At 47.1% G+C, this 27271-nt stretch overlaps 1 protein-coding gene across 4 annotated transcripts in view; it reads left to right on the forward strand.

The window, feature by feature from the left end:
- LOC119973322 (anoctamin-2-like) overlaps window positions 1–27271 on the forward strand; it is a 168881-nt gene that overhangs the window by 124090 nt on the left and 17520 nt on the right. For all 4 annotated transcript variants that reach the window (XM_038811193.1, XM_038811194.1, XM_038811192.1 and 1 more), the window contains 10 exons: window positions 7630–7704; window positions 8279–8480; window positions 9691–9802; window positions 10796–10853; window positions 10972–11072; window positions 14216–14367; window positions 23170–23322; window positions 23433–23485; window positions 26009–26187; window positions 26764–26869. In XM_038811193.1, coding sequence (XP_038667121.1) covers window positions 7630–7704; window positions 8279–8480; window positions 9691–9802; window positions 10796–10853; window positions 10972–11072; window positions 14216–14367; window positions 23170–23322; window positions 23433–23485; window positions 26009–26187; window positions 26764–26869 — 1191 coding nt within the window. The remainder of the gene's footprint in view (window positions 1–7629; window positions 7705–8278; window positions 8481–9690; window positions 9803–10795; window positions 10854–10971; window positions 11073–14215; window positions 14368–23169; window positions 23323–23432; window positions 23486–26008; window positions 26188–26763; window positions 26870–27271) is intronic.

Genomic DNA, 27271 nt, shown 5'->3' on the forward strand with positions numbered 1-27271 from the left:
TTTCGGGAGGCAACGTCCAGCGAGTCAGCGAGGGCCCGTGCCTTCTTGAGGCTCAGAGTTTCTTTCTTAAGCAGTCTCTGGCGGATTTGTGGGGACTGCATACCCGCAACAAAAGCGTCCCAGATCAATAGTTATGTATGTTCGTTAACCGAAACTTGTGGGCAGCTGCAGTTCCTCCCTGGCACGAGGAGCGCACAATAGAACATGTCTAGTGACTCACCAGGGCTCTGCCGCCTCGTTGCCAGTAGATGCCGGGTGTAGACATGGTTTACTGGGCGGATATAATGTCCTTTGAGTAGTTCCATTGCGGAATCGTAGTCAGTAGCGTCCTCGATGAGCTTGGAGATGTCCGGGCCCACTCTCGAGTGCAAGATCTGCAGTTTCTGCTCCCTCGTAGGTGTGCTTTCTGCCGTGCCGAGGTAGCCGTTGAAACATGCTAACCAGTGCTTAAAGGTTGCTGCTACATTAACCGCGTGGGGGCTGCGTTGTAGACACTCCGGCTTGATGCGGAGCTCCATCCTTTAAAATCTTGTCTATTAAATTGATGCACTATCAATGACCACAGAAGCGAGGTTGTAATCCGAACTGAAGGCTTTAATAGACAAGATATTTCCCCCAGCAGCTCAGGCACAGAAAGGAAGCTGTGGGGGCTACACGGGCTCTTATACCCCACCTTACTGGGCGGAGCTACCTTACAATTCTAACCAATGGGTGACTAGTGTTACATACCATCGGGCCAATGAGCAGCGCGCCTTCTCCACCAATGGTGTCTCGGCATTGCTAGGTACCGTAGTACCTCTAGCCATACGACCACAATACCTCCATTATGTCTCTCCTTTAACTTCTCTCTGAGGAGAAAAATCCCAGGTTCTCTTCTCTGTACCCTCTCCAAATCCATGACATCCCTTCGAAAGTGTACTGCCCAGAATTCTGCACAATACAGCAGCTAAGGTCTAACCAGAGGTTGTGAAGGTTTAGCGTGACTTCCTCAAAATCGGGTTCGACGGTTGGCCGGGGAATTCAAGATTACGACCAAATCGGGGGCGGCGCCGCTTTTGCGATGTTTTTCCCCCTCCAAAGCAAATACGCCACGTATCGACAGCCTCAGGACATTGCCTGAGGCCCGCCCCCCGATGCTCCGTCCCCAACTGGCCGAGTTCCCGATGGCGTGGGTCTCTCATGGTGTCATCCATCGGGAACTCAGCGTGGTAGCTTCGGACCAGTCCAGTGCCGCCACAGTAGGGGGGAAGGCCGATCCGCGGGTAGGTGGGACATTATTCGGGGCTGGGGGCACTGTGGGGGTTGGGTGGTCCGGGGCGCGCAAGTCGGTCAAAGTGGGGGGCACTATTTTGCAGACCTGTGACTGCCATGTAGCAGGGCACGCACTTGCGCATGCACAGCCACGGAACCGGCAATTCTCCGGGGCGTATCGGCAGCTAGAGCCGGGTGTTCTACGCTGCCATCCTGCTAGCCCCCAGCTAAACAGGGAATCGGTGGCCGTTGTGCGCAATTTTGTCTCAATGTTCCCACGTCGGCATGGGGACAGAGCCCCAGTCATTGCGCCTATGCTAACAGGTAGACAGAATAATCTACATGATACTATTTGGAAGGGCAGGGGGAGGGTGAAAGAGTAGAGTGACAAATGTATGTGGCACATGGGGCTGGATACTCTGAAGGTTTAGCGTGACTTCCTCAAAATCGGGTTCGACGGTTGGCCGGGGAATTCAAGATTACGACCAAATCGGGGGCGGCGCCGCTTTTGCGATGTTTTGCCCCCTCCAAAGCAAATACGCCACGTATCGACAGCCTCAGGACACCCACCTACCCGCGGATCGGCCTTCCCCCCTACTGTGGCTGCACTGGACTGGTCCGAAGCTACCACGCTGAGTTCCCGATGGATGACACCATGAGAGAACCACGCCATCGGGAACTCGGCCAGTTGGGGACGGAGCATCGGGGGGCGGGCCTCAGGCAATGTCCTGAGGCTGTCGATACGTGGCTTTGGAGGGGCGAAACATCGCAAAAGCGGCGCCGCCCCCGATTTGGTCATAATCTTGAATTCCCCGGCCAACCGTCGAACCCGATTTTGAGGAAGTCACGCTAAACCTTCAGAGTATCCAGCCCCATGTGCCACATACATTTGTCACTCTACTCTTTCACCCTCCCCCTGCCCTTCCAAATAGTATCATGTAGATTATTCTGTCTACCTGTTAGCATAGGCGCAACGACCAGGCAATTCCTTTGGTCAACTAGTCTGTTGGGTGCATCATCTCATACTTATCCAGGTTTAATTTTACCTGACATGTGTCTGCCCATTTCACCAATCTGTTAGCATCATTCTATCATCTGCTTACTGTCCTGCCCAATATTTGCAACAGTCCCATGTTTCATATCCTGCAACGATTTGCAAAATGCACTCCCTAGACCAGGGGTGGGCAAACTACGGCCCGCTAAAGGTCTTTATGCAGCCCACCAAGTCATTAAAAAAAAAAAAAATTTGTTTTTAAATTTTTATTTTTTTAATTTTTTATTTTTTTTAAGGTTAATGGGGGGGGGGGTGGGGGGCTGTTGGGTTACTTACTGGTATAGGGTGGATACGTTGACTTGAGTAGGGTGATCATTGCTCGGCACAACGTCGAGGGCCGAAGGGCCTGTTCTGTGCTGTACTGTTCTATGTTCTATACGAGGCGCCCAGAATCATAACCGGGTGAAGTAATTATTTTACATAATACACTATGCGGCCCTTTAAAATTGTGAATTTCTGAATGTGGCCCTTGCACGGAAAAGTTTGCCCACCCCTGCCCTATACCAAAGTCGAGATAATTTACAAACAGTATAACAAGGACAGTATTTGTCCTCAGACCAGGGGGGGGGGTCCCACTGCATACTTTCCACCAGTCAAAAAAATATCTGCTCACCCCTACTCTTTGCTCTTATCCCATAAGCAATTATATACCCAAGTTACAACCATCCCTATAATATTTGAGAAGGAATGCTTTTCTGGACTATGAAGAAAGAGCAGGGGTGTGGGACAATTGGTGAGCTCTTTCAGAAACCTTACAGACACAATAGGCTGAATGGACTCTCTGCTTTGTAAAATCAGCGCTGCATTCATTCCCCTCTACTGGAACCTGTTTGATCAATGAGAGCAACAGACTATTAATGGTTGACCAAAGGAATTGTCTGGCTGATGCAACTATGCTTGAGTCAATGCAAAATAACTTGCAGTGATGAATAATGAGATTTTTACATGGTCGACAGACCAAGGACGGAATTCTCCCAAACCCTCGCTGGTGTGTTTGGCAGGCATGATGGGAGAATATGGTGGGAGGGCCAGAATGCCGGGTGGGGGGTGGGGGGAGAGCGTGAATTATGTGACGCCGCTCCGACACCGGCCTGCCGATTCCCCGGCAACCAAAGAATCGGCGTCAATGCCACCGGTACGGTCGGCGCAGCACCGGTTGGGGGCTGCTTAACGCGTCCCTCCCCCCGCCGATGCTCAAACTCCCACAGCCGTGGTGCGCATGCGCGGACCCACGCTGCCCGTGCTGACGCTCATATCGGCAACTGGAGCAGTGTGAGGCTTTCCAGTGCCGTGCTGGCCTCCTGTGCAGCGCAGGATTGCTGCTACGAGGGGCCAGATAACGCCGTCGTAAAACGCTCTGGGGTTTATGTCGGCGTCAACACTTCACCCCAGGATCGGAGAATCCCGCCCCAGGTTCACACTGGTGTGAATTTACAGCAGGATCTTCCACTGGTACCCGCAGTGGCAGGTCGGAAATCCCGCCAGAGGATATCTTGAACTTAATTTGCATCCTGTTCATGAGATGCCTATGAAGGCATGATTTCACCCCCCTCGATTGTATAAAACACGTTCATACAACGTGGCGTGCACATGATTCAACTGGACAATGCTTGGGGCTGCCTCTGATGTTCAGGATGAAGGCTGCCCACAACCCTGGTACTTGGAACTCTACAGCAGTGTTTGCATCTGCAGGTAGATCATCCTGCTTCGATGTTCTGGATGGGGTCTAACTTCCAGTCTCAGAATGTTCCTGGAGATCCATCTTCCTTCTCAGGAGGTCCATCTTCCGGTCTCAGAGTGCCCCCGGAGATCTACCTTCATTTTGAGGTAGTCCAACTTCTTCAATAGTGGGTCAGTAACGTTGAATGTTTTTTTGTTATGGCACCCAGACAGGTTGGCGGACCAGGCGCCATCCAATCCTGCACAGCAAAGGAACACAACATGATAAACACCCGGGCGCATTATTAATGAGGTCAGGGCCAGGAAACTTGTCATGTTTACCCACCAGCTGTCACAACGGGAAAAACTCAACGTTCCTGCACCCGCCACGGTACTTTGTCTCAAATTGGGAGAATTCTCCCTCAAGACAAATCTTGCTTTGGTTGTGTGAGGGAAGAGCTTTACTTGTGAGTGAAGAGCAGCGAAAGTGACTCATGCTGTTTATTTAACCAAAGGACATTGGCCGTGATTCTCCAGTATCCGGCTGGCGGGCTGTACCAGCGCCAAGGAGTGGCGTGAACCACTTCGGCGTGGGCCGCCCGGAAGGTGAGGAATCCTCCGCACCTTCGGGGGCTAGGCCAGCACCGCCGAAGCGCCTCCGCAGGCTGGTGTGAGTTGGCGCATGCGCAGGAGCGCCAGCGTGTTCCCAGATGCGCTGGCATGATCCCTGCGCATGTGCAGGGGGTTTCTTCTCTGCGCCGGCCATGGCGGAGCTTTACACAGGCTGGCGCGGAGGGACAGAGTGCCCCCACGGCACAGGCACGCCCGCAGATTGGTGGGCCCCAATCGCTGGCCAGGCCACCGTGGGCTCCCCGCGGGGCCGAATCCCCCTGCGCCCCCCCGAGGACTCCACAGGCCACCCTTAGAGCCAGGTCCCGCCGGTACAGACCTGGTCTAATTCATGCCAGCGGGACTGGCCGAAAACGGGCGGCTGCTCGGCCGAACGGGGACTGGAGAATCGCCGGGGGGGTGGGGGGGGGCACTGCCAACGGTCCCCAACCAGTGCAGCACGATCCCCACACCCGCCAAAAAACTGGCACCAGAGAATTCGGCAGAGGGTGTCGGAGCGGCGGGGCGGGATTCACGACCCCCGCCCCCCACCCTCGGCGATTCTCCGACCCGACGGGGGGGGGGGTCAGTGAATCCCGCCCATTAATTCCGTGGATCTGATTTTTTGCTTCCCTTTAGGCAAGTGGCTTTAAAATGAGATAGGCTGAAGAACAATCAAAACATTTGCTTGGCGTTGGGTTGTTTATGAATTTCTGCTGAGCACATTGAACAAATTTATTATTAATGTATTAAACAAATTTACAAATAAACAAATGTATTAAACAAATTTAACCAAGTACCAAATCGATGCAACCTTCCTTTGTGTAACCATGTGCATACTCAGGTTATCATTGTGTAGTGTCTGGAAAGATAACACAGATATGCTACTTACTGCAAGGATGTGTTTAGGGTAATCTCTAAAGTGGTGCGTGTGAAGCTGCACCCAGGCCCTCGGGAGGCCAGTCGGATCAGCCGGGGTTGGAAACGGGTGCGGAGGCAGATGTTATAGCCTTCGCCTTGTTGATCGCCGAAAGGCGGATCCTGTAAGCGTGGAGATCAACCTCTCCACCCTGTGCCCCGGCATGGCTGGGGGACCTGCTGGAATTCTTGATGCTTGAAAAGGTCAAATTTGAACTGAGGGGAAGGATGGAGAGGTTCTACAATTCATGGGCGTTATTCATTGTGAACTTTCGAGAATTGGATCACGTCGAACATTAGGAGGGGGGGTTGGGAGGGTTGGGGGAGTGGGGCGGTGTGTGTGAATGGTGATTATGAGTGATTCCTGATTCCTTTTTCTCATTTGTTTATGTGAACATGCGGGCTAATGTTTGGGGGTTTTGTGGGAGGATGGGATCGTTGTTATTGATATGGGGATTGACATTACATTCGTTACTGATTATTGTTTATTGTTGGGTGTAAATTTGGGAGAAAATGTGATAAAAGAGGAGAATAAGAAAAATAAAATAAGATATATTCCTTCATGAATACCATGTCATTCTTTGTGGTTCTTGATAAGGGAAGGAAAAACAAGGAAAGCCTTTGGACTAACAAGTCTTTCAGATCAAAGTTAAACATCAATGAGATTTGATTGCTAAAGGCATCTGCAATTATTGAAGCCACTTTCTCTCAGTGGTTAATACCTTTCTGTGTAATAAAAATTCCATCAAGCGCCCTAATTTCATGTTGTACATAGGCCTGTCTACGCTGGTACAAACGTTCCCACTTTGTCTGTTATCTGTCAGTCTCAATCCCTACATGTCCCTTTCTACATCTCTTTCTGCCTGACACTCTCTATTGTCCTTGTCCACGCCCCTCGAATGAGATTCTTAAATTGAAATGTTGCTGTTCTTTCATATTCTAATTGCTTCTTTACCTCAGTACTTCCTTCACTTCTCATCTTCTAAACACAGTCAAGATGCCCAGCCATTCTGCCAGCACAACAGGCACTTTCATTATTTTTGCACATTTTAACATTTCAAAATGTCCCCATATTTTACAGTTCAAAGAAAAATACAACTAAAAGGTAACAGTGAATGGACCATGATGCTGAGAAGGGAGGCAGTGGAAAGCCAGATTGAAAAGAGAGTTTGTGGAAGATCTCAAAAGGAAAGAGATATGGCAGAGACAACTTTTGAGGAAGAGAATTCCTTTATTTTGATTAAATAAATAGGTGTTGCAATATTCCTCTAACATTATGCCACTTTTGTGATGATAAAATGTATTCTTTTTTCCCCATATGTTTGTATTTTCTGCATTGTTTTGATGTAGTTAATTAATATTGTTAATATGCCAGTTATTAAAATTTATTAAAGACCGTGTCGGTGATAAACAGACAAGCAACTTTAGAACCGCAGATAGTTATAAAAGCTATAGGCAGACAGATATTTTGTGTAAAACACACAACCAATGCTCGACAGACACAGTGATAGACATAGACAGTCAGGGGAAGCTCAGCAATTAGACCCTCGTACATTGCTTGTAACGGTGACTGTTAGAAAATTTCTGAATTAACCCATGAGCAGAAATAGTGCAGCACTGCTGGCAATGTGGAGTCTTTCCCAGATGTGAATGTGAACTGGAGATGGAGTTATGCCACTGTAACCCCGGTATGGTATCCATCATCATCCTTAACATGACCCCCTCCCCGGCAACAGCATTGCCTCTCAATCTCTGCCCCTTGCTGTGTTCAATACTAGCATGGTAGCACAGTGGTTAGCACTGTCGCTTCACAGCACCAGAGACCCGGGTTTAATTCCCGGCTTGAGTCACTGACTGTGCGGAGACTGCATGTTTTCCCCATGTCCGCGTGGGTTCCCTCCGCGTGCTCCGGTTTCCTCCCCAAAGTCCCGAAAGACGTGCTTGTTAGGTGAATTGGACATTCTGAATTCTCCCTCAGTGTGCCCGAACAGGCGCCAAAATGTGGCGACTGGGAGATTTTCACAGTAACTTCATTGCAGTGTTAATGTAAGCTTTTTTGTGACACTAATAAAGATTATTATTATCACTAAATTATTGCTTTATTTCTCCCCCCCCCCCCCCCCCCCCCCCCCATGCAGGCAGAAAATGAAAAGCTGACCTGGAGGGATCGAGTTCCTGGCTACCTCGGGAATTTTGTGTCAATTCTGTTCATGGTAGGCTTGTTTATTCTAGTTAAGGATTGCTGGTGGTGGTGAAGCAGACGGTGGGGGGGGGGGGGGGGGGGGGGGGGGGAGCGTGTGGTGTTAGTGCATGTGATTAAGGGCAACCTGGCATTCAGCAAGGTTCAGGTTTTCAATGATACACCTGATCATGTTTCAATAGTCTGGAAGCCGTGCACATTGAAAATACTTATCTCAATATTACCGATAAAATCTAAATCTATTTCTTTTAAATAAGCCCCTCAATATGTACAAGGGAGATAAATTTAGAAATGCACCCCGACAACCACAAAATTCAAAATGGACAATGACAGGTGGGCACGCAGTCTTGTAAAATCTAGAGAGCACATGATTGTCACAGAGCAATTAACTTTACTGAAGAAGATTAACAGGCCATTTATTTTGCAGTGTTTTGAATGCACTAACTTTTCTTGGTGCATAAATTGAGTTTCGCTTTTTGATAAATGTACAAAATGAGAAGCAGCCTCAAGGCTGTGTTATTAATAGCCATTATCGAATAGAGAGATATGTGCATGCAGCTATTGCAAAAATGGTTTCTTCTCTGCAGATTGGTCTGACATTTTCTGCTGTCTTTGGAGTGATCATATATCGAATCTCCATAGCAGCGGCCATGGCGATGAGCACAAATGAGAGCACAAAGTCAAACATCCGGGTCACGGTAACTGCGACAGCTGTCATCATTAACCTTCTGGTGATCATCGTCTTGGATGAGATCTATGGGGTTGTGGCCGAGTGGCTGACAAAAATGGGTAAGCCCGTGTTACAAGGTAGTGGTAAGCATCCAGCAAACAGCTGAAAAATCAATGCTGTAACAATGGAACACAACTCCTGGCAGGCGTGTGGTTCTAGTGAACTTTCCCTTTATAAACTCCTGATAGCCAGTTGATGAAGGAGGGGACCAGAATCTACTCATTTTAGATTTATTTGTAAAGTGAAATATTATAAGTGTATAGCTCCTAATTCTGCAACCCAACACCAGTGTCAATGGTGTCTCTTTATATGTGCTCAAGTAGTTATCCATTGGTTGTGAAGAATTGGAATGTCCTGAGTATTTTAAGGTTATTTTCTGTCTCTAAGACGTCCGGAGGCTTGTGTGGTTAAATGTAAACAGATCTCATTCATGTGACGTTCGGAAGAGTGGTAGTCTCAGTGACTTTGCGCAGGTTTTGTTGATTCGCTGTTGAAATCATATAGTCTTCGGTGTTTCCAGTACTTGGATGTCTCCATCTGATTCACTTCTTTGCACTCCTTCAAGTTGTGTTTCTTTTTATCAAGAACCTGTCTGCTTTATTGGGGTACCATCGGTTTGTCTCGTTTCTTCCAGAGGGAATGGTCATTCCGATCCTTCCTAGGGCAGGCGCAGGTTTATATTTTTCTGTGAGGTCCATTATCTTCCTCCTGGAAGTTGATTTTCCCAAAATGGAATCTTCATTTGCACCTGTTCACAATACTAGCCAACCATTCATTCACTCTCTTCTTTTCCAATTATTTTTCAAGCTTATTAATCTTTTCATTCAGCTCTGTAACTACTCTGATGAGTTCAGTTGTCTTCATTTCAGAATTATCTGTGAAACTTTTGTACAAGCTTCACAGCTCCACCTGGACATACAGTTCCTCTCAGAATGTTTAATGCAAGCTGACTCCTTGTTTTCTGTGTCTGGTTCATGGTGTTGGCTGCACTGAAGAAAACCATTAAGATGTTATTGTTAAATGTGTGAGTGGGGTTATAAAATAATCTGCACAACTTTGTTTGTTTATTACTGAACAATACCTGGTTCGCGTTTGTTAGCGCAAGAAGTTCTGTCTGTGTTGCTCAACTTTCATCTCAACAACACAATGTTGTGAAACTCGAAAAGCTAATAAAGGAAACTTTGATAGTTTCAGGCGCACTTTTCTTTAATTAATGTTTTTGGTTTAAATGGAAAATATACTTAGAGTTCTTTATGTTATTTTTTGCAGAGGTTCCCAAAACAGAGAAAATCTTTGAAGACAGATTAATTCTGAAAGCATTCCTATTAAAATTTGTCAACTCTTATGCTCCTATTTTCTATGTGGCCTTTTTTAAAGGACGGTAAGTCCCAGCAAGTTAGTATCTTCAGAGAGGACTAAGGCATATAGCTTCTTTTGAATGCTAAATGTAACAAGTAGATGAATTTCCTTGGGACAATTCTTGATCAGTCCCTTGGCGGGGGATCAGTGAAAGACCCATCCATGTGGTGTCTCCAAGATTTCCGCCAATTTTTCAGTGAAGCTCATCTGATAACTATTGATGAAATTTTGAGCAATAAAGTTATAGGAATGAGAAGTCAGGTAAAGCATATTAATAGTCATATCTGCTCTGGTAACTGGGATCTCGAGTTTTTCTACTGTTCTGAAGTATGTGAGCTGTCATTTCAAAAGGAAGTTAAGGGGACAGAACAGTTAGCTTTAATCCAATGAACAATCATTCTTGTGTTGCCCAAACTTGTTGTTTCCTCTGATCTTCCAGAAATACAAAAAGAACTGAAATTGCAGATGCTTTCAACAGTAAGAAAAAGAATTAACTTATTGGGAGTATAAATTTGCCTCAGGAAGGTTAAATGAACAGTAATGCATGGGCCACCCCTTGTGCACCACATTTGATATTCAGCCTTATTGAGATCCATGGAAATGGAAATTAGGCTTGGAGTAAAGCAGTCAGTCAATATGATACCGCCCAATTTGCACTACGGGCCAAGATGAACATCTACTGCTCAGGGTAATATTTTTCACTTTCAGAAAGAATATAAATCTTCCTGAAATTCATTCCAAGTTGTCAGTCTCACTGAGGAGTTGTGTGGGGAGAGGAAATGTCAAGTTGGCATATTTGGAGTTGGTCTGATCTCAAAGGAAAGACCCATGATTGGACCTAAGAGGGAGACCTTAGTATGTGGCCTTCCTCCAATCGATCTGTCAGATATATCAGCAACTCTCAAAACTCCTAAATGATATTAAAATCAATAAATGACGAGTTTATTGACATGGCCCAGGATTATGCTGAAGGATGTGATGTATAAGATCCATGAATGGTCCTTTTTCTTGCCAGGTTTGTTGGCCGACCTGGGAGATATGTTTACGTGTTCAATGACTATCGTATGGAGGAGGTAGGGTGAATAATCAGAATCAAGCTTACAAGTCAATGCAGCACAGAATTTCTGTTTAATTTAATACGTTTTGATATTTAATGATTTACGAGACCTGTTCACTTCCTATTCATTTCAGTGTGCCCCTGGAGGTTGCCTGATGGAGCTCTGTATCCAGCTGAGCATAATTATGCTTGGTAAACAGCTCATTCAAAACAATCTCTTTGAAATTGGAATTCCGTAAGTATCGTAACTAGTTCTGTTTGTCTTTCGAGTGATTTCTGACTAAAGAGTTCCATCGGAATGGGTTTTCCTTAAATCCTGTAACTTTCACTTAAATGCTAATTCATGCATATTTTTCATCACAAGCAAGGAGCCGAGGTGATAGGTTGGTGAGTTTATCCAGTTGAATCATACAGGACCGTCTCTCGTTTGGTCTTGAATGTGTGTTTCTATATCTAATTTCAGCTAGGACAATACAGGAGGATGGTTTCAAACACGCTTTGGATGACTCTATGCAGTCAGTTGGAAATGCATAAATGAAAAAGTTAATTGTTTAATTAAAATGCCTTATTGTGAGCAAAACGTTCTCTCTCAATTTACCAAAGCGTTTTAAGTCACGCAATGCTGGATAAGCAATGCTGATCCAGATTTTCATTCATCCGACTTCAATATTAACCATAACTGGCTTGCCCGCAGCAAACTGAACTGACCGAGTAAATCACTCAGTTTAGGGATGGGCAACAAATGCTGGTCCAGCCAGTGACGCCCACAGTCCTAGAATAAATTGAAAAAAAACCCAATCTCAATGGATGGGCAAATTACTAATAAATACCGCTGTTCTATGCCACGTGGTCCGTTCTTTTTTGCACAAACTATGGACAGAATTTAATGCACCATTTGGAGGTGGTCTGAGTGCAGGGACTGGGCCATATAGTGGGCATAAGGGTGCGGGGTAGAGACTTTGCTGCCACACATCTCTACAACCCAGTCCCCTGTGGAGCTGGGAATCCTGATGGCAGCCAGCGTGCTACCTAATTGGGACTTAATGCCAATGGGGTTCCCAGAAATGACTGCAGCACTGGTTCTCCGGTTGATGGCCGGGCCCAGCGCTAAATTCCACTCCAAGTAATTTAAAAGCAAAGTTTCATCTATGGATGGTACACCGTTTTCACTCAACGTTTATAGCCAGAATACCGCAGTAAGAGACAGATTCTCTGGCCTCCCAGCCGCATGTTTCTCAGCGACGGGAGGTGACGTTCGCTGGCAGCACGATTCCCTGTTCCCGCCGCTGCCAATGGGAATTCCCATTGAAGCCACCCTACGCTGCCAGCGGGTATGGAGAATCCTGCCGCCAGTGAACGGCCGGAGAATTCCGGCCAAGAGCTTGGAAATGGATACTGTTGCATGTATTTATACTGGTTTTGACAACAATTTGGAGAAAATACTCTGATTAATTATGTAGCAACATGGAAAAAATGGGGATGTGGGACTAAGAAAAGCTACACTTTCAAAGTGCCAGCATAGCACAAAGTTTTCGAATAATTTCCTGCTGCACTATGAATTTCTATGGCTCTTAAGGCTCAGACACCCTGGGTTAGGGGGAGCAATTTGACTCTGGTTTTACTCTTATTTTCCACCTGATGACTCATACTGGAAGTATTTTTAATACGGATGTTGGGTAAAGAGAGGACTGGACTCTTAAATGATGCACACAGCAGTTGAATATCCTGCCAATAGTTATGGTCAGCACAGCAACATCAGCAAAACTGGGAAATGAAATGAAATGAAATATGACATGGATAAGGATGATGGAGAGCCGCTCAAATAACACTCACATAGGAATGAGAAAAGCATTTCAAATGCTAGCTGTGACTCCTACATTTTTATTTCCACTCTTTACAGGAACAGCATACTTTGGGGATGATTTTGACATTGCGTGAAATGAGCAGTAGAAAATTGGCAACCTGCATTTTCTAATTTTCAGAACTGTTGAATTCAATTGAAATAAAACTGGGAAGAGTTGCAAAATGAGCTGCCAGTTCACTATTGATCCTTTTACTCAAAGTCACAATGGTCCCCTAGGATTACAGCTATGGAATTTCACGTGGATTCTCACTGTTTCTTACTCAATACACTCTGCATGTTCTAACTAACTCTGACGGGTCAATCTGACAGCAATCTCTGGTGTCCATGCTGAACATGTAAATGCAGAAATCCAGAGTTTTCTGCCAGAATTACCTTGCTCCTCCATAGAGTGCAATGTCCTCACTGATAGACTTATTAATGGAATCACTGTAATGCAGTAAAGCTGAGGTACTTTATAGTTCTATGTTAGAAACAACCAAAAAATGGCAAGGCTGGTACATTTGGAAGTAAGTGATTTTGTAATGATGCGATACGTTATAGCTACTCTTGAACAACCTCCCTGGCCCTGAAAGTTCATGTTACAAGTTTCAGGTGGGATTTCCTGGCTCTTCCAGCCTTCAGAGGCTTCTGGTTCCTCCTCTGCCCCCCCTCCCCCCCCTCCGGCGTTTTACTTGGCGGTGGACGGACGAGCCATGCAAAACCCGCAAGACTTTGGCGAGACTGGACGATCCTGCCGACGATAATTGGTTCACCATATCCACGGTGGAGGGGCTGGAAAATCCCAGCCATTGAGCTTCATTCACTCAGAGCTTCATTTTGCTTTTTACTGTTTGTTTCATTTATCTCTCTCCCTTAATCGCAACTGTATTTCCAAATCTCTGTTTTGCTTCCTGTACCAATTAATGCAAGTTACATTTCTTTTTTAATTGCTGGTTCGGGGTCTGCGTGCCTTGGTATGGGTACTTCAGTTTGATTTGTTAAAAGGGCTTGCTGTTGATTGCCCTGTTCACAGATGCCACGGAGCACATATAAGAGAGAGCTGGACTGAAAAAGAAATTTAGAATAGTGGAAATTTCCACTGACAAATCCATTAAATCTCTGGGCATTTGGACACAAAATGAAGGACAGGTGCCATTTCCTTGCTACTGAGAACAGAATCAGGTCCTATAATAATAAGCTATTTAATAAGAGTGACAAGAAGAGTAAAGAACTTTCACAACAAGCTACACTCAATAATTGGAAGAGTGTTTGCATTATTGCTGCAGTCTCCAAGAGTGAAATTAGTTGCTTGGTTCCATAATGGGATTTTGTACTGCTTACTGAAATGATTTTTATTGCAAACTGATCCCTTATTCCTTTGACATTAAAAACTGTTTAGATCATCAAAAAAAAAGTCGCAAATCTGAGTTGACATTTCTGCCACTTCAGGTATTGTTTATTTTAAATGTGATCCTGTCAATAAGCGCGTTTCCATATGTTGGCGACGATGTGACTAAATTGGGTTAATTTAACAGGAGAATGAAGAAATTGTACAGGAAGTTGAAGGACAAAAGGATTGAACCCAAAGAATCTAATGATTCCAGTACCACTAAGAAGCCACAACAATGGGAGCTAGACTATAATTTGGAGCCTTTTACTGGCCTGACACCTGAATACATGGAGATGAGTATGTTGATACAGTATTAAATTTTTAAATGCATAGCCTGAAATGAGATTTTTTAAAGTCAAAATTGTGGAAAGAATGCTGTTCACAAGATTAATCTTTTTCTTCCCTGTTATCATGATGTGAGCATCACTGCCTAGGCCAAACATTTATTGCTCATCCCTCATTGCCCTTGAACCACTGAAGTCCATGTGGTGTAGGTACACCCTCAGTGCTGTTAGGAAGGGAGTTCTGGATTTCTATCCAACGGCAGCGAAGCAAACAGGGATTTTGTTCCAAGTCGGGATGATATGTTACTTGAAGGAAAACTTGCAAATGGTGATGTTCCCATGTATTTGCTGTTCTTGTCCTTCTACGTGGCAGAGGCCATGGGTTTGGGGGTGATGACGGTAATCTCGGTGGGTTGCTGCAGTGCATCTTGTAGATGCTACACACTGCTGCCACTGTGCACCGTTGGTGGATGGAGTGAATGTTTAATGTGTTAAATGTCAGAGCTTTCTGAAAAAAGATTGAGACACATGATCAGGAAACATGGCCAAATTATTTTTTTAAAAATCAATTTGTGTAAAGTTATGGAAGAACAAAATGCAGCTTTTTGAAATTGAATGTGATTTAAGGTACAAACTAAGGTAATTTTGACTTTGTGTGGGCATAAAATGGGTCAATGCAAACGGATTGGCTGGTTCTGTGATTCTGTGATCTCTCTCCAGTATTGCTCTAATTGGCTTGATTGGAAATAAAAATTGCAGGGGGTGTAAAATGGGCTGTTGATTTATTGTCATTCAGTATAGATGAACAAACAAAAATCAAAATTAACCCCAAAGAAACAATGAGACACCACTTTATGAAATTGAAATCATTTTATTGGAACCTCAAAATAAATCATGCTTCGTTTTTTTATCCTTTAACATAACAAGTGTCCCAGTTTGTGAATCACAAAAGGCTAGTATGCAGGTGCAGCACGTAATTAGAAAATATGATTGAATGTTATAATTTATTGTGAGGGGAGTCAAATACAAAAGTAGTGAGATTATGCTTCAGTTGTATGGAGCACTAATGAGACCACATCTAGAGTTCTATGTACAGTATTGGTCTCCTTTTTTAAGAAACTATGTAAATGCATCAGAAGAGTTGACAGAAGGTTTGATTGATTGATATTTATTGTCACATGTACCGAAGTACAGTGAAAAGTACTTTTCTGCGGCCAAGGGAACATACACAGTACGTACATAGTAGACAACAAAAAAATCGACAGAGGACATTGACAGTGGTGCATCAACAAATAGTGATTGGTTACAGTGCCAAACAAGAGCAGCATAGGGCGTCGTGAATAGTGTTCTGACAGGGAATAGATCAGTCCAAGGGAGAGTCGTTGAGGAGTCTAGTAACTGTGGGGAAGAAGCTGTTCCTATGTCTGGATGTACAGGTCTTCAGACGTCTGTATCTTCTGCCTGATGGTAGGGTCTGGAAGAGGGCAAAGCCTGGGGGTGAGGGGTCTCTGACAATGCTGCCTGCCGAATTTCTTTAGCCTCCGTAGGATGTTGTTGGGCTTTCTTGACTGTTGCATCAATGTGAGTGGACCAGGACAGACTGTTGGTGATGGTGACCCCCAGGAACGTAAAGCTATTGACCATCTCTACTTCGGAGCCATTGACGGAGATGGAGGGCTATGTCGTGCCACGCTTCCTGAAGTCGATGATCAGTTCCTTGGTCTTTCCAGAATTTAGAGAGAGGTTGTTTTTGGTACACCGTACAACCAAATGATCTATCTCCCTTCTGTAGTCTGATTCGTCGTTGTTTGAGATACAACCCACCACTGTCGTATCATCTGCAAACTTATAGACTGAATTGGAGTTGAATCTCGCCACACAGTCATGTGTGTACAGGGAGTACAGTAGAGGACTGAGCACACATCCTTACGGGGCCCCGGTGTTGAGGACTTTTGGGGAGGAGGTGTTGTTACCTATCCTTTTTTTTTTAAAATAATTTTTATTGAAATTTTTCGATACAAACATTTACCCCTATTACATTTTAAATTATAACACCACAAGTCCCCCCTGGAAAAACCTCCCCACGCCCTCCCCCGCGCGCACCCACCCCCCCCCCCCTCCCCCCCCCCCCTCCGCGCTATCAGTCTAGCAACCAAACCGTTTTTCCCTTTCTGCCGATGGCCTCGGGCAGTCCTTGCCCGCGACCCCCCGCTGACGTGCTCCCTTCGTTGCTATCCCCCCCCCCCCCCCTTCCCCCCCCCCCCCCCCTTTTCTCCCCGGGTTGCTGCTGTTTCGGCCTCCGGTTCCTATCTCTGATCCAGAAAGTCAAGGAAGGGCTGCCACCGCCGGAAGAACCCCTGTACCGACCCTCTCAGGGCGAATTTGATTCTTTCCAATTGGTTGAAGCTTGCCATGTCGTTTAACCAGGTGTTAACGCTTGGTGGCCTTGTGTCCCTCCACTGAATCAAGATCCTTCTCCGAGCTACCAAGGACGCAAAGGCCAATATTCCGGCCTCCCTTGCCTCCTGTACTCCTGGCTCCACCCCAACCCCAAAAATCGCTAGCCCCCACCCTGGTTTGACCCTGGTTCCCACCACTCTCGACACCGTCCCCGCCACCCCCTCCCAGAACTCTTCCAGTGCCGGACACATCCAGAACATATGTACATGGTTCGCAGGGCTTCCCGAACACCTAACACACCTGTCCTCCCCCCCGAAGAACCGACTCATCCTAGTCCCCGTCATATGGGCTCTGTGCAGCACCTTAAATTGGATGAGGCCCAACCTTGCGCACGACGACGACGAATTGACCCTCTCTAGGGCATCCGCCCATGTCCCATCTTCTATCTGCTCTCCCAGCTCCGCTTCCCACTTGTCTTTCAGCTCCTCTATCGGTACCTCCACCACCTCCTGCATTATTTTGTAGATGTCCGAGACCTTCCCTTCTCCGACCCAGGCCCCTGACAGCACCCTATCACTCGCCCCTCCATCGGGAAGCAAGGGGAATCCTTCCACCTGTCGTCTGGCAAATGCCTTCACCTGCAGGTATCTAAACGTGTTCCCCGGGGTGAGCTCAAATTTCTCCACCAGCTCTCCCAGGCTCGCAAACCTCCCCTCTATGAACATGTCCCTCAGTTGCCTGATGCCCGCCCTGTGCCAGCTCTGGAATCCCCCGCCAGTGTTCCCCGGGACAAATCTGTGGTTCCCTCTCAGTGGCGCCGCCATCAGACCCCCCACTTCCCCCCTGTGTCGCCTCCACTGCCCCCAGATTTTAAGGGTGGCCGCCACTACCGGACTCGTGGTATACCTTGTGGGGGGGAGCGGCCATGGTGCCGTTACTAGCGCCCCCAGGCTTGTATTGCCGCAGGACGCCCTCTCCATACGTTTCCAAGCTGCCCCCTCCCCCTCCATCACCCACTTGCGCACCATCGATGCGTTCGCCGCCCAGTAGTATCCGGAAAGATTGGGTAGCGCTAATCCTCCACTGTCCCTACTCCGTTCCAAGAAAATCCTTCTCACTCTAGGGGTGCCATGCGCCCACACATAGCCCATAATGCTGCTAGTTACCTTCTTGAAGAAGGCCCTGGGGAGGAAGATGGGCAAGCACTGGAACAGAAACAAGAACCTCGGGAGGACCGTCATTTTGACTGACTGCACCCTCCCTGCTAGCGACAGCGGTACCATGTCCCACCTCTTGAACTCCTCCTCCATCTGCTCCACCAGCCTTGAAAAGTTCAGCTTGTGGAGGGTCCCCCAGTTCCTTGCCACCTGCACCCCCAAGTACCTGAAGCTCTTTACTGCTCTCCTAAAGGGGAGCCGCCCAATTCCCTCCCCCTGATCCCCCGGGTGTATCACAAAGACCTCACTTTTACCCACATTTAATTTATATCCCGAAAAGTCCCCAAACTCCGCTAGTATTTCCATTACCTCCGGCATTCCCCCTTCCGGATCCGCCACATACAACAACAAATCATCCGCATAGAGTGATACCCGATGCTCCTCCCCTCCCCTTGTCAGTCCTCTCCAACCCCCTGAACCCCTCAGTGCCATCGCCAACGGTTCGATCGCTAATGCAAATAGTAAGGGGGATAGGGGGCATCCCTGCCTGGTACCTCGATGGAGCCCAAAATACTCCGACCTCCTCCCGTTTGTAACCACACTCGCCATCGGGGCCGAATACAGCAGCTTCACCCACTTGATAAATCCCTCCCCAAACCCAAACCGTTCCAGCGTCTCCCACAGGTATTCCCACTCCACCCTATCGAATGCCTTCTCCGCATCCAGTGCTACCACTATCTCAGCCTCCCCCTCCACTGCTGGCATCATAATTACATTCAACAGCCTCCGGACATTTGTATTAAGTTGTCGTCCCTTTACGAAACCCGTCTGGTCCTCATGGATTACCCCTGGCACACAATCCTCTATTCTGGTTGCCAGGACCTTTGCCAACAGTTTGGCATCTACATTCAAGAGGGAGATAGGCCTATAGGACCCGCACTGTACAGGGTCTTTGTCCCGCTTCAGGATCAAGGAGATCAGGGCCTGTGACATTGTCGGGGGCAGAGCCCCCCCCTCTCGCGCCTCATTGAAGGCTCGCACCAGCACTGGACCCACCAAGTCCACATACTTCTTATAAAATTCCACCGGGAACCCATCCGGCCCCGGCGCCTTCCCCGCCTGCATCTGGCCTATCCCTTTAACTAGTTCCTGCAGCTCTATCGGCGCCCCCAGCCCCTCCACCCGTTCCTCCTGGACCTTTGGGAACCTCAATCTATCGAGGAAGTTCTCCATTCCCCCCCTCCTCCTGGGCGGCTCAGACCGGTACAATTCCCTGTAGAAATCCCTGAAGACCCCGTTCACCTCTTGCCCCTTCTGCACTACGTTCCCTCCCTTCTCTCTCACTCCCCCAATCTCTCTGGCTGCATCTCGCTTGCGCAGCTGGTGTGCTAGTATCCTGCTCGCCTTTTCCCCGTACTCATAGACCGCACCCTGTGCCCTTCTCCATTGCGTCTCCGCCTTCCTAGTGGTCAGTAGGTCAAACTGGGCCTGTAAACTGCGCCGCTCCCTCAACAGCCCCTCCTCTGGTGTCTCCGCATATCTCCTGTCCACTTCTATAAGTTCCCCCACCAGTCTCTCCCTCTCCTGCCTCTCCTTCCTTTCTCTGTGTGTTGTTACCTATCCTGACAGATTGCGGTCTGTTTTGAAAAGCAACGGAGTGAAAGGTTATCAGGGATAGGCAGGTTACAATCAGGTCAGCCATGATCTTATTAAATGGCGGAGTAGGCTCAAAGAACTGGATGGCCTACTTTTTCTCCTTTGTAAGTTTACATGGAAAGGCTGAGGCTTTGGGAACATTATTTCTCTTATGATTTATTTATCTGGGATTAATTTTAAGTCTATCAATGCATTTGGGTTTGGATTTGCAAGACTAGGGAATAACGGGCGGAATTCTTCGACCCCCCCCTCGTCGGGTCCGAGAAACGCCGGGGGGGGGGGGGGGGGTGGGGGGGGGGGGGTGGTGTGTGTGGGGGGGGGTGGTGTGTGTGGGGGGGATCGCGCCGTGCCAGTCGGCAGCTGCTGGCAATGGCCCCCTCCCGACGATTCTTCAGCCCACGATGGGCCGAGCAGCCGCCCGTTTTCGGACGGTCCCGCCGGCGTAAATCAAACCAGGTCCATACTGGCGGGACCTGCCTCTACGGGCGGCCTGCAGAGTCCTCGGGGGGGGGGGGGGGCGCGGGGGGATCTGGCCCCGGGGGGGTGCCCCCACCGCGGCCTGGCCCGTGACCCACCAATCCGCGGGCGGGCCTGTGCTGTGGGGGCACTCTTTCCCTCCGCGCCGGATGCTGTCAACCTCCGCCATGGCTGGCGCAGAGAAGGACCCCCCCTGCACATGCGCTGGGCTGGCGCCAGCAGATGCTGGTGCTCCCGCGCAAGCGCCAGCTCGCGTCGGCCGGTGGAGGCCCTTCGGCACCAGTTAGTGCGGCACCATCCCCGCCGACGTCAGCCCAGCCCCTGAAGGTGCGGAGGATTCTGCACCTTCCGGGCGGCCCGATGTCAGAGTCGTTCACGTCACTCCTTGGCACTGGTACGCCCTGCCCGCCGGGTAGGGGAGAATCCCACCCAGCATGTTTGCCCATTTCCCAAAGTTGTTTTCCTGAGTTTTGATGAACTTATAGTACATTCCCCTCGTGGTGGACTGGAGTCAGAACTGCTGTGTCTGAAGCAGGCCCAAGGTAGGAACAGAAGAAGTTGGCTGCTAACACTGGCAAGTTAGAAGGCCCAACTCCGTTGACTGGGTCATGGACCCAGTTCTGGGGATAACTGTTAGATCCCATAGCTCTCATACGTTATCCCTTCTCTCACCCTAACAACATCCCCATGCCCCTCCATACTTTCCATGCCCCTTCCATACTCACTCATATCTACCATGCCTCCTCCATGCTCGCTGTGCATCCTTTCCATGGATTCACCCAGTTTTCCAATGGACAGAACTCAAGAGCCCTGTAGTAATGCTGGGAAGTCTTTGAAATAGTAATGAAATAAATAAACAATGATCTTTTCAACCTGTACTTGAAAAGGTTTGCTTCCATTTGGAGGTCACAAACCTTCCAATCAAGCACACAGCGATTCAAACTCAATTTAAAAAAAAATCCACTTCTCTGAAATGCTCCTAAGTCTGTCAAAGTAAACAAACAGCCACTCAAAAATGTCTTCGAACTTATCATGTAATTGTCAATTAAACAATGATCACAGTCCCCTTCCCAGCTGTGTATATAACCCTTGCTGAGCTTAAATCCATTAATGGGGTTTGGAACCCAGGTAAGCATACATCGTGAGATTCCATTGCACAACTGAGGCGGGATTCTCCCGAATCCCCGCGATGGAATGACGCCGGCATAAAAAGCAGCGCGAACTACTCCGGCGTCGGGCCGACTGGAAGTTGTGGAATCCTCTGCACTTCCGGGGGCTAGGCCGGTGGCAGAAGGGTTGGTGCCGTGCCAACCAGCACCGAAGGACCAGGGTGAGTTAGCGCATGCGCAGAACCGCCTACGTGGTTCCGTGCATGCGCAGACGGGCAGCGTATTCTAGCGCATGCGCAGGGTGGTGTCTTCTCCACACCAGCCATGGTGGAGCCCTACAGAGGCCGGCACGGAAGGAAGGAGTGCCCCCATGGCACAATCCCGCCCCCAGATCGGTGGGCCCTGATCGTGGGCCAGGCCACCCTGGGGGGCCCCCATGGGGCCTGATCCCCCACCCCCCACCCCCGACGACTACACCAGCCGGCCTACCAGCCAGGTCCTACCGTGTGGGACCATGTCCAATCCACGCCGGCGGGACTGGCCAGAAACCGGCGGCCGCTCGGCCCATTGGGGCCTGGAGAATTGCTGGGGAGGGGGGTGGTCCCCTGCCAACGGCCCCCGACCGGCGTGGCATGATCCCACCCCATCCGAAAACTGTGCCAGAGAATGCGGCAGCTGGCGTCGGAGCGGCGGGGCAGGATTTACGCTGCCCCCGGGGATTCTCTGACCCAGCGTGGGGTCGGAGAACACCACCCTAGGTGTTCAGTCAATGGTACCCTTGAAGTAGACAAAACTTTTTAAAAGGCTCAACCAATGTCTGGATTTTAAGCCAATGATCAATCACAGCATTACAAACATACTTAACTTTTTATATGTACCTTCCCTTATTCCATCCACGAAGATACACATGACTGCGCTCTGGAACTCACCACACGAGTGCAGCTTAGGTCAGGAACTCAACTGAGCATTTGATGAAGCATAGCTCACCATTCTGTTCCATCATAATTAGATATTCCAACATGCGTCAACAGCACTTGAACTACTTTCACCAATGTGTATGTGCTTCAAACCTGTAGGAACATTGCCACATACCAATATTGCCAGACTAAAGCCTTTTTTCAGAGGTTCTGTGGATTATCATGTGATTCAACTTCCAACTCATATTTGTGTCTAATAGTGTGTGTGATGTCAATTGAAATAGCCCATCAGCTATTGGTGGTTATGTATCTGACAGGCTTGTGACCATCCCATCACAACCACTTGTCTATCAATGTAAATGATTCAGAGTTTCGTCACTGTCTGTGTTGAGAGCAGTAATTAGTACTAAAAGCAAATGACTCAGAGACTGAGTAAAAAATATCCAATTAGTTTCAGACCATGAAAAATTAACAGCAACTTGCATTTATTTGGGGCCATCAATGGTTAACTCTGCAATGATCAATATGATCCCTGAAGTGTTTCCAATCACCTAAAAGAGAACATTTTCAGAGTTTTTAAAAAAAACCTTTATTCTCCTTGATTATGTTCCTACTTTTTCACCCACTCAGGTTATTACAAGGTTGTGAGGGTGGGGTTAAGAAGTGTCTAACCCTGAAGCTCCAGGCATTGTGAGTGAGTGACATGCTTTGATGAACCAACAGTCTTTCTGACACACTCCCAGTTGGGAAAGCTGTGGTTAAATTGAACACGGATAGGAGTTACAGCATTGTGGTTACAATTCTCTGATTTGTCCTCCTTTCAAGTGTGGCTCACTGTCGAGAGAGTGGGATGGTAGAGTTAGCCCACCAGATTCCCTCATAGGGTCTTGTGAAAGTAACAAATGATTTAAGTCTTGGTTTTGTGGTTTGTAATGTGGTCTGTGCCTTCAATTAAATTGTTTTGTTCATTCTCAGGTGCCTATTATTCCCTGTCAAATCACTTGCGGTTGAACTACGGACAGAACTACTTGTATTACATGGAGAACTGTGCCGTTTGTTCCTGATGGCATGTTTTAATGAATGCTCTTTTCCCCCTCAGTTGTCCAGTTCGGCTTTGTGACACTCTTTGTTGCATCCTTTCCATTGGCTCCTTTGTTTGCTTTTCTGAACAACATCATTGAGATACGGCTGGATGCAAAAAAATTTGTTGCTGAACTCAGAAGACCGGATGCAGTACGTGCAAAGGACATAGGTATGTCAGCAACCTGAAAATATACACCAGCAATTCATTCCGATTGGCGTACTTGGAGTTGATTTGCATCAAATGACTTGCACCTTAAGTGTGTCTTCTTTGTCCATTAGGAATTTGGTGCAACATTCTCAGTGGAATGGGGAAATTCTCAGTAATCATCAATGTAAGTGCATAAGCTTTCTGTTATCTTCTCTAAATGTACAATATCTCGATAATATGCAGGGTTGAGTCATAACTGAAGTGACACAAAGAGCAGAATTTAGTTACTGCTATCAGAATCCCCCTTTCACTAGTTAGAGAATCAGCGAGAGCCCCGCGTAACTTCTGACCAGGAGCCCTGTCTCAATTTAAATCCAATCAGGCACTTAGCCAGCACAGGTCCTTCCACGTAATCAAGGCTTCTGTAAAGTGGAAATGCCACCCTCCAAGAGCTGCTGGCCAATCAGAAGCCCACAGCTCTCCATTGCTGGCAGTGCCAATGGGAGAGGTGGTTGCTTCTGGTCATTTACTGAAGCCTTTGGCAGGGGTTAGAGCTAAATTCATGGAAATAGGTGAGTGTGGACAGGACAGGGGTCACTGTTGAGAGAAGGGGGAGTTGGGGGGGAGGGCAGGGTCAGATGCAGGGGTAGGAGCGTGGTTTTCAGTGGTGCCCTCTTCTCGATATCAAATCCCGTGATCAGACACTGAGTGCTTGTCAAGAAGGAACCACCCCCTCAACCCCCACCTCCAACTACAAAGTCACAAACAAATTTGGCATTCAGGAGCCATGGGAGGTCTGTGTGAGTTCTGTTAAATCCCTGTGCCATCATTAAATTCTAGTGGATTCAGGATTCCCATGTTGGACCCATCTTCCTCTCGTCCCACTATATTAGTGTCCGTTTTCCTGACACTGGGAGTTAGACACTGGTAGGCCTGCCCACTCCCGCCCAAATATTTACTTATGTTTTGATCATTTGGAAAAGAAAATCAGATTATTTATTGCTTTTTTTCTATTCTGTGATGGGAAACTGATTTTCTTTTGCTTTTAGTATTCACTTGCATAGCAGCTTTAACTTATCACGTTTACAGGTTTGAGCCATTTATTGCAGCAATAATTAAAATGGGATGTTTTCTTCAATTTTCTCTTAGGTTATGTTTTATTAAATTTAACACATGTTTAACCTGCTGAGAGTTCTACAGCTTTGGCATTACTTCCTCATGGTTAGACTTTTATGTTCCTCTAGTGGGCGCTCGCCTCACTCGAAAGTGCGTGAAATTGGACAGGACGTATGTGCATGTCCCAACGTCAACACGCACTCGTGCAATACTTTAGTCATCGGGCACGTACAGGAGTGGGACGTGCCCAGCGACAATCAAGCAGACAATTTAGCCCATTAAGGGGCCAATTGAAAGGATTTTATGTGGCCCATCTGCTTTTATGGCTGGCGAGTAGGCGGCTTTTATATTTTACCTGAAACCTTGATCCGTGAAAGATAAAATGTCAGGGCTTAAGTAAAATTTTAAAAGATATCTGCAGACTGAGGTTTGTCTTTGAATGTGTTGCCTGGACACTGTTCACTCTGTAGCGGCTGTCAAGCTGAAGGAGCACATTGCAAGCACCAGCCTGCAATCTCCCTTTTCTTGGTGCCTTCCCCAGCTGCTCAGAGCCTTTCCCAGCATGTGTTTCATGCTGGCTGCCCGTTAATTGACCAGCCAGTGTGAAATCACTCTCCGGAGCCGCCACTGCCAAAAGTACGTTTAAGGCCCTCTTCTGGGCCCGCCCAATGCATGTGCCCGATGGACGGATAATTCACACCTGTGGTCTTTCATAACTGAGGTTATCAAACTCCAAAAATACCCCCAGTGAAATTGAAAAGTGGGCTTTACTAATCTAAAGTAGTTACCAAGAGCTGCCTTTGCCCCTGAAGTGTTGAGGCAATTCTTCGTTTGTTAGTTGGGTTAAGCCATGCTGTAAGGAAATTTTCAAATTTAGAACATACTATCAACAATTTGGCAGAGCTTCTTGTAAACGTTCCTGTTGAGAAGCGAAGCACATTTGGTTCCTCTCGCAGATGGTTGAGAAATCCCATGGCAGCTTGTACTTTGGGAGGTCTTCCTTTAATGCCAGGTCAACCACATGAGTCAATTGAGAGGATACACCTTTTTGCCTCAGATTGTGGCACTGATATTTCAAGACAGAAGAAGCTTATTTGAAGCTGAGCGATGGCATGAATCCCAGGTTTTTCAGGCAGTCAGTCTCTGCATAAGACTTTTCAAGGTCCCCAGCATTTCCATATCATAATTCTAGGCCATTGAACTAGTTTCACAGGAAACCAGATGCCCCACTAACAATTAGAGGAAGAGTTTGTAATTCCCAGGACAACATTTCAAAAGCTGTGTAATATCAAACATGTACTGTTGGAATGTAGATTATGTAACTAATTGTTGTGACTTGGATCTGCAGCATAAGGATCAACTTAAAATGATTTATGCATTGCGCAGGTTTTTATGCCTAATAGCAGAAAGAATTGCAAAGCTGGTGATATTCACACCTCTTGTGACATTAGTGAACAATCTCTTCATTATGTTTGCATGGCCTTCCTCTGTCCATCATTTAGCAAAATCATTAACCCAATGTATTTTAACAGTAGAATTGATTTCAAGCCTCTGCATTTTCAATGTTAATACGTCTTTGTGTGCCACCCAGGCATTTGTAATCGCCATTACGTCAGACTTCATCCCACGCCTTGTTTACCAATACATGTACAGTGATGATGGAAGCATGCATGGGTTTATGAATCATACATTGTCATACTTCAATATCAGTGAATTTCTAGAGGGTACACATCCCCAATCATCGCATTTCAACAATATTAAAGTCTGCAGGTAATTGTATGTCCAGCTATTGCTTCAGCGTGATTACTGTCATCTATCTGTGATAAAGGATATTTAGACTGTTAATTTCAAGCAACTATATTCCTGTTTTTCTTTCTGGTGCAGAAAGACCGGGTCCCCACTTGAGCTGGCAGAAGCAATGCTTCTGTGCAATATTTTAGGTGCAACGGGGCTATAGAAGTATTGCTTTGGCCAAATTATTTTGTTGCAATCCATGATTCAAGTTGATAATAACAGCTCCCTTACTAAAACACAGAGTGATTTGAAACAAAACCTGGGTCCAGAGAAACATCAGCTTGCTCAGTTGGAAATAAGAGCACTTGTGGTACATCATCTGATCTTACTGAACATCATTTGTGGTTTTCTCTGCAATCCGATTATTTACAGCTGTAGAGCTTTACTCCATCAAACAGTCTCATATTTGGTGTAACTTTAAGAAGCATTTTTCTGAAAGCTGATGTGATTTGGAAAGATTTCTTCTTTGCTATTTAGCACACCTGAACGATCTTCCAATTCTTTTCCTCCAATTACCCTTTTCCACCTCCACTCCCCACCAAATCATCAAAGGTACAAGGATTACAGGGAACCACCATGGTCTGATCATGCCTATGATTACTCCAAGCAGTATTGGGCTATTCTGGCTGCACGCCTGACGTTTGTCATTATCTTCCAGGTGAGTACAGGGCATTGGGAACTAATGGTGCAATTTGGTAAGTGGAGCAATATCGGTGAAGAGTTCAATGGAGTTGAATTTAAAATATACTTTGACAGGATCAGGTTCTTAATGAATTGGACCTTGGATTAAACATACTGCTTAATTGAAGGTCAAAATACAATTCTGGTGAGTGGTGGAAGATTGTGAAGTTAAAACACAGCAGTGCCTGGGAAGTTGGGGGAGGTGTGTTGTCTGGGGGTTATTGCAAGGCCGGTGGGGGGGGGGGGGGGGGGGGGTTAGGGGGTTGTATTCTATTTTAATTCTTTGGAGCAGGGCGACCTGATCTTTAAAATGCTAAGTTGCTGTTGGCAGGATGGTTCAATCAGAGCCCACTCTGCTAACCTGACATTGTGGGACCTG

Source organism: Scyliorhinus canicula, chromosome 11 (genome assembly GCF_902713615.1).
Source record: "Scyliorhinus canicula chromosome 11, sScyCan1.1, whole genome shotgun sequence".
NCBI classification, from domain to species: Eukaryota; Metazoa; Chordata; class Chondrichthyes; order Carcharhiniformes; family Scyliorhinidae; genus Scyliorhinus; species Scyliorhinus canicula.